We start from the raw sequence: 8602 nt of genomic DNA, 5'->3' as shown, positions 1-8602 counted from the left end.
TTACATTCTGGGCTTGCAAAGAAGAAAAAATAGGATTTGTCACAAGATGTTTGAAGATGGACTGACGACTAAATATAGCAAACATAAAAGATATAGCACTTAAAAAGTGATAATTTTTTTTTTTTTTGGAAACAGAGTTAAGTAACTCAGCATCAAAATGCAAAATTTAAAAAATAATAAATTTAAAAAATAATGTTGCTGTTATTTATGCTATAAAATGCAAAGTTCTTACCAAATGAAAAATAATTATCTAAATAATTGCTGATTATCATGTAATTTTTCGAACTAAAATAGCAATTTTTGTATGTTAAGGAGTTACTATATATTTTTACTTCGCAGTTATTGATATGTTTCACAGGGCTCTAGTTAGATCAGATTATAATATAAACATAGTGATTTTCCAATTGTAAAAGTTGATTTTCTTTTCAAAATAATTTAAAAAGTCATGTTACTGATATATTTGCCTTAAATCGTGTAACACTATTTATTAACAGAAATGGAATGTTAATGTATGTTTAATTTGCTAAACCAGACAGTTTCTCAAGTAATAATTGTCTCTTATGTGAACTGAAGAAAAATATAATTTCTAGCTTTATTTTTTCAATTGGTAATTTTTCTTTTTACTAATTGTTAAGTATCGATGTAATCATTTATATAATAATAAATAAATACACAAACACATTGTTATTTATTATCTTAAACTGTCTGGAATTTATTGTTGACCGATTGCGCGTACGTAAAATTTACTTGCTTGGAAATTCAGCTTTTTTGCCTTTTGGTCAATCTCATCCCTGATTAAGTATTGGGAGAAAGTTTCCTGCGTGGAGGACTTTTTGATGGAACTAACCAGCATTTCCGTTGCATGGAGAGGGAAACCACGAAAAGCTCCCACGGTTAGCCAGACAGCAAAGAAACTCTAACCCATGATCCGTCTACCACTGAGGATATTTTACGTCAGCACTGTGGTCGGTGCAAGCCGGGTGCGGGATTCGTATCGACTGGGATTCGAACCCGGTTCACCTCATTGGAAGGCGAGTGCGCTTTCCCCTGAGCCATCACTGCTCTGATGAAAACCATTGTTATAGATTAAAATGTCATCGAATCAGCATTTTTACGAAGCGTTTAAGAAACAGTCGAAACCACTAGAATATCCTTAAGAGGACGCCATACCGCGGAGGAAAATTCTCTTTATCCTTCATTACTAATTTAAAGTGTAGAAAAAGTGAGTTCAGGCATGCCTAGTGTAAGTCGTGAAGTTTCAGTTGCTGAAAAAAAAATACTTCAAAATATTTAAATGCAAACAAATTACTAGAAGAAAACTTCACCGTTGCATAATCCAAAGTTATCTTCTCACAATTTATTTTCATTTGTATATTTTAAAGTTTTCTTTTCAGTATTCGAAACTTCGTGGCTTGTTCTAGGTTTGTCAGAACATTACTTTTTCTACACTTTAAATTAGTAATGAAGGAAAAAGAGAATTTGTGAGGAAAATTTTCTTTCCTGGTATGGTGTCATCTGAAGGCTCGCTAAACTCATATTTAAAGTGCTTGAAACGCTGGCCAACAAAAATGTTTTCGTTTCTAAATTACTGACTTATATGCGTGAGTCCTGGCTTTCTTCTCATAACGTGGCATGTGATGAATCATACTTACTTTGCGTCATCCGAGTTCATGAATACGACACCAGAAGCCATAATATCTAGATCCCTTTTCATTTGAGGGTTTAAATGCCTTGTGTAGCGTACCTCTTTGGCCCATAGTTTCCACTTTCTCATCCAGTCGCTGTAAGCTACAAGCGCATACTGGTGAGCTCGCGCATTCTCTGATGTGATGTTGGTTGAATAGTTCCAATCGGCAGACTGGTGAAGCCACCACATTTCAGCAAACTCATCATTGAAAGCAGCGAGTTTGGTTGCCACTTCATCGGCAAAAAAATCTGAAACATATATATTCTTTTATTCCCTTATTTCATAACTGTTTAGACTTTGTGTTCGAATCGCTACCAAAAGCCAGTAAATCAATACCGAACACTACAAAATCATTTACAAAACTAAAAAGGTACATACCGATGCGATTAGTAAAGCTAAAATAACACCAATTATTTATTTATTTATTTTTTTATAATCGTCGTTGAATAGCCGACCCAACTTTTGGTTTTACGACAACTAATTTTCAACTCCGTGGCCTTGTAATTTTGAACTCAATCCAGAAGATAAAGGAACTCCTGGATCGAGCCTTGGAGGAAATCTGCCTTTATGGAGGACGTTTGGATGGAATTAACCAGCATTTGTGCTACATGGAGAGGAAAACCTCCAACGGCCAGCCCTACGTTTAGGGGACTCTATACCATAATCCGTCTACCACTGAGGATATTTTATGTCAGCACTGTGATTCGAGCGAGCCGGGTGCGGAACTAGTATCGACCAGATATAGCTGGGAACCCAGTTCACCTCATTAAAAACGAATGCTCTATCTCCTGAGCCACCACGGCTCAATTATTTAGAATTATTTATTTCTAGTGATTTTACATTTTTTGTAGTTAATTCCATTAAAATATCTGTATCACTTGGCATATTGCTATTGCTTGGCGCCAAAACATTCTAATATTCCTGTACTTATTCTTTTTTGAGGTGCCTATTTCCACAGTATCTATATCAAAACTGCTGAGCATTAATAAGTACCAAATACACGAATAAAATATTTTGCAGGTATATTTGGTACCTATTACCTACCTAAATCGTTGAATTTTGTTCTAAATGCATTTCTAATTGGAAGCAAACCAAAAGCGAAATTAGAATTCTTATGAGACCTTTGTGACCATTTCATTATTTGTCCATTAATATACCGTTTAAATTATTTATAAGTGGTGCTGGAAAAAGTTACTTCAATTGTGATACATTAAATTTAATCTTTATACATTAATATACTATATTTCCTATAACCATGTCATAATGGAGTATATAATATATATATACTCCATATATGTATATAAATATATGCATATAAATATATGTATATAATAGTATATAATATACTATATTTCCTATATACTATATTTCCTATATTATATACTATATTCCCTATTTGTTGTGTAGTGTATCTACCACTACAACAGAACAACTACCCGGTCACCAATATGGGAAGAGTTGTTATCGACCATGTCAATCTTCATCTATGAAAAGGTACCCAAACATAGAGTTAAGATGTCTTACATATTAGTGAATTGGAATTGTATATTTGTAGTGGTAGATACACTACAGTACTTCCCCACCAGAATTATAGCTGTTATAGAATTCGATGAACGGATACCACTAGTTGTATCATTGCTGTTTTGTGAGAAGCCAGTAGAGCTGTATTAAGATCACCGTACTTTTGAGTGCTGATCGTGAGAGCTGTATTAAGTTCACGGTCGTGGTTGCTCCTGTGTCGCCAGTAGCAATCGAGTGTACACAGGCCGACGTTGTGTGTGATCGAGACTGAGTAACAACAGCGCGAGGATAGTGTCACAGTCACAAGTAGCAAGTCAACCGTTTAATGCGGATAATCTATCGGAGTAGGCGTGTTTAAATCGAAATGGGAGTTTCTGTCAAGGTAAGCGTGTTCAAAACGAAGTAGGAGCATCTGTCAATGTAGGCGTGTTTACATCACGTCCGAGTCACAAATGTAGGAATAGTATCGACAATGTGAACTGTCATCAATGAAAAGGTACCCCTACATAGAATCGAGTTAACATGTCTTATATACTAATGAATTTGTATTGTATTTTTGTAGATACACTACAACTGCGTTAAATCCGTTGCAGAATATGTACTTGGTTAAACCTGCACCAATTATCATAATGCCAGTAGTAAGTAGTATTACCAAAAGTAATGGCGCCAATTTTAGTATAGCAATTTTTTACCGTTCCCGTCGATTGCCTTTTCTCCAATACTTTTGGTTTTTAGTACATAACTTAAAGACCCATTACCTAAATTAAGGAAAATTTCCGTGAAAAATAAGATGGCGATACTTAACATTTCTCCTAAGCGAGTAAGTATTAGTTTTGCATTAATTTCGTTTTATTATGTTTTATAAGGTATTAATTTTACTATTTACCTATTTTGTTTTATTAATTTTGTTACTTATTTTCTTATTCATTTGAATTACCGTTGATTTTAAATGACTTAGTCTCATAAAAACACGTTTTAAAAGAGTTTTTTGATACAAAATAAACGCGTGGTTTCAAATAACTTCATAAACACTAATTTGGTGGCGTAGTCTGCCGAAGTTTTTGTATTCAAGTTGATCATTGAATTTATCTGACATAGCGAATAAAAAATAATTAAATTTAAAGCACGTGCAATAAACTCTCTTTTTGATCAAATAAGAGATATAAGCTACCAAATATCACTGACGCTATCCTTAAAACATTTGAATAAATTGAATCGTCTATAGTTTAATTTATTACAAAGGCTTAACTTTAAATAATGAGAAAATTCCATTTTTCAAATGACTTTTTAGAACTCTTTTTTCAGAAATATTTTGAATGAATTTTATAATTGGGACTGAAAATTGTTCCTTGCAGCCGTAGTCAAAATTACAGGACGATAGAGAAAATGCTTTTGGAGAAATTTCATCATTATTCAAATCATCATTTCTATTATATAATAGATTATATATCAAAGTCCCTGAATAAACTATTAGACGCACTCTAAGATTCTTTGTAAAATTTTAATTGGGTATACTATAGCCTACGTCACAGGTTGTGTTATTCCTACTAAATCATGAACGGCATTTTCTGCGAGCCTAACTTCAAGTCACAAATAAACAAACGAAGTTTTTGATCGTTTAAAGAGCAGCTCGCCAGATTTTATTGCATTATAAAGAAAAGTAATTGTGGATAGTGGCATAGAATTTAGCATTGCGTCATGGTAAATGTTATTCCTACTAAGTGGAAGTAGTTGTGCTTTTTTTTATATTATACCCAATTATCAGACGATACTATACAGCTTTATTGATTTTACGAGACTGAAACCGATTTACACTTACGTTCGTGTATCAATGTAATATAAATCAGACGATATGTAATATAAATTCGACGATTGGATAAATCAGACGATATATTATATAAATATAGAATATTTATTATATTAGAATATTATATTAGTACATTATAATAATTAGATCGAATTACTAGACGCACTGCAGTGTTATAATAATTACATGTTTTGCAAGAGTTTATATGCGATACTTTTATATTTAAACATACATGTAATGGGTTTTAATTCAAGTGATTTTTAATATACTTCCTATTTGTATTTATTTTTAACGTATTGCATTACAGTGTTAACCCATGGATACATGAACATAAACAAGTGCAAACCGGTTTCATCCGCGTAAAGACAATACAGCTATATAATATCACCTGATAATTAAGATTTTACATAGAATCTTATAGTGCGTCTAATAATTTGGTCACGGACTGTATAGATTACTATAGATTATTCGTATCATATTATAAATAATTCGTTATCCTTACAAATGACTTTACACGTGACTTCGCTTGCCATTATCCGATTAAATCTTACTTGAAAACTGATCCAGCGTGATAATAAGTCTTAAAGTTGTCAAGTTAACACGCCACGTGATTTTATGCAACCATGTGATTAGTTACAAGTCACTAATTAATTTTTTGCTTAAGGCTATACACTAGCAAACATCACTGATGATAAATATTTGAAAAACAAAATCGTCTACAATACAACCTAAAAGAATGCCTAATAGTAAACTATTAAGAATTTCAAAATGTCTCCTTTAAAACGTTCAAAAACTATGTTCAAACCTTGCATGGCTATCCAATCTCAAACGAATAAATTCACTTATCACAGATAAAATGATATTCCAACATTTAAAAATGAATTATTGAAAAAAAGAACAAAGATGGTTTTTAAAAAAATTCAAAATTGTATTGTCAATATTGAGTGAAAAATCCTCGCTATATAAAAGTTCGTTCGATTATATGAGTGTAATATTACCTGCTGTAGAGTGGAGTGCTGGAAGAATTAAGACAAAGACACACAATACCTAGAAATTAAAATTGTATCAATTTACAAAAATAATATAACATACAATGTGTGAGAATTATTTGCTCTGTCAATAAAAAATTCAGACTTGAATAAAAAAGAAAAACCATTTTAGAATTTAATAAATCAATTTTTTTTTTATCAAACCAAAATATAACCAGCTTAATTCGTTATTATTAACACTATAGAAAGACTGAAACTTAGTATATACCTATATTGCCCAAAAGCAGACAAAATGGCTGGATTGTAAAACAATAAATAATGTGTAAAGAAATATGCTTAATGAATTTTTTATATTATTTTCAGTTATATAACAAGTTATTAGTAAACATTAGCAATAAAAAAAATCATATGTTGTACAAAAAATTCCCGAAATTCTAAGAAATTGTGTCATTATATACATCATTGTTTATCTAATCGAAATTAAAAAGCAGTCAAAATGACATCCTTGGGCAATCTAGTGTTAANTGGGACAGTAACCAGAGGCTGTCATAACCATAGAAAAGAGTATACTTCCCAACCAGAGTGGGTTTTGAAGCTATAGTATGTATATATTACTCAGAAAACAGACAACCTTGCAGCGAGCATTCTGTTATCGTTTATATTTGGTTGGCATAGAAAGAGTGACTAATTAATCCCTTTTTAAACTTAGTAGAGCTATTAGTATGAAAATCTTGTTTCCTTAACTATAGAAAGACTGAAACTTAGTACATACCTATATTGCCCAAAAGCAGACAAAATGGCTGGATTGTAAAACAATAAATAATGTGTAAAGAAATATGTTTAGTTAATTTTTTATATTATTTTCAGTTATATAACAAGTTATTAGTAAATATTAGCAATTAAAAAAATTATATGTTGTACAAAAAATTCACGAAATTCTAAGAAATTGTGTCATTATATACATCATTGTTTATCTAATGGAAATTAAAAAGCAGTCAAAATGACATCCTTGGGCAATCCAGTGTTAATAATATCCGATTAACGTAAAATTGTCAAAAAACACTCGCTCTTTCTCTATTGCGTTACAACTTATGGTACCAACTAACGCAGTTCATTTTAAAAGACGAGTATTTTTTATAGCGTTTAAAAGACGAGTATTTCTTAGCGTATAAACAAAAAATATTTTTATTTTCAATCAGCATTTGTTTAGAATAACATAAGCTAGTTTTGTGAAATTATTTAGACTAAGATCTAAATAACACATTTCAACATAGCGGTACTATTACTGGAAGAAAATATTTATTTCAATTAAGCGTTTCCCTCCTTAGTGTCTATATTGTTGTAAAATATAGGACTAATATAAGTTAAGATATGGTTTTCTTAAACTTGTCGGGAATGGCACTTGATGTTAATGCAGTTTCTTCAAATTTTAATTCATTAGTTAAATGTAATAAATTAGTTTCAGTTTTATATGAAAAAGAAAATTGTAAATATTTATTAAATAAAAAATTTTTTTAATTATATAATAAAAGAAACTAAGATAAATTTTTCTTTGTTGACTTTAATTTTTTTTATTTTTTTGGATGAATAAAAAGTATTTTATTAACGATTGAAATTTTGAACAAGATTCCTACTTTGGCCAACACAGAAAAATTTCATCTTAGTTTCTTTTATTAAATAATTAAAAAAAATTCTTTCCCCTATAAAACTAAAACTAATAAATTACATTTAATTAATGAATTAATATTTGAAAAAAAACTGTATTAACATCAGGTGTCATCAGTTTAAAAAAAAATTATTATACATTTAAATGTATTAAATGTATAATAATGTAATGTGGATGAATAAAAAGTATTTAATTAATGTTTAGGGTGAATATAAGTTAAAACTTTGAACTAAATGAATTATTCAAAAATACTTACAGAATTTTTCAGAGAATTCATAACAGGAATGAAAATTTCAGCACCTCTGATAAAATTGTCCCTTGGGGGGGGAATTTCCATTTTGATTCCCACCAATCTGTGACGTCACAGATAGAGCTATCAGGTAACTGCGAACCGCGTTCCAGGAAATTGCCTCAATTATAAATGACTGAAATCAGATACTTAATTAGCATACCAAACTTGACTTGGCTTTGAAGGGATTCTCTCAAATATTTTAAATAAAACTTGGTTCTTCTTTTCTCGACTTCTTTTCTCTTCTTTTTCTTGATTTTTCAATATAATTTCTATGTCTATATAATAAATATTTTTAAAAAATAATTTTGAATTTTCTTTAAAGAAACACACTTTATTATGGGGTTTTACACAAAATAGTAGAAAATAAAATATTCGGTATAACGTAAGAACTGAGTTGATACAATCTTAGTTAATTTTTCAGATATTTTGCGCACTTTATGTACATTTTATCATAAAATTTATCATATGTCATTTATGTAAATACGATACGAATTCCACATCCGGCTTGCACAAAACACAGTCCTGACGTGAAATATCCTCAGTGGTAGACGGATCACGGGGTACAGTCCCTTTGCCGTTAGCCTAACCGTTGAAGGTTCTCGTGGTCTTCCTCTCCATGTAAGGCAAATTTCTCCCAGTA

General features: G+C 30.8%; 1 protein-coding gene across 1 annotated transcript in view; it reads right to left on the bottom strand.

Moving 5' to 3' along the window:
- LOC107453218 (angiotensin-converting enzyme) overlaps positions 1-8080 on the bottom strand; it is a 25969-nt gene extending 17889 nt beyond the window's left edge. The window contains exons 1-3 of the mRNA XM_043051602.2: positions 7927-8080; positions 6014-6062; positions 1653-1935 (exon numbers count right to left, since the gene is read on the bottom strand). Coding sequence (XP_042907536.2) covers positions 1653-1935; positions 6014-6062; positions 7927-8007 — 413 coding nt within the window. The 5' untranslated portion in view covers positions 8008-8080. The remainder of the gene's footprint in view (positions 1-1652; positions 1936-6013; positions 6063-7926) is intronic.
- Between the last annotated feature and the right edge of the window lie 522 nt (positions 8081-8602).

The sequence above is a fragment of the Parasteatoda tepidariorum genome, chromosome 6 (genome assembly GCF_043381705.1).
Source record: "Parasteatoda tepidariorum isolate YZ-2023 chromosome 6, CAS_Ptep_4.0, whole genome shotgun sequence".
NCBI classification, from domain to species: Eukaryota; Metazoa; Arthropoda; class Arachnida; order Araneae; family Theridiidae; genus Parasteatoda; species Parasteatoda tepidariorum.
This window is presented reverse-complemented; position numbering and strand designations above follow the sequence as displayed.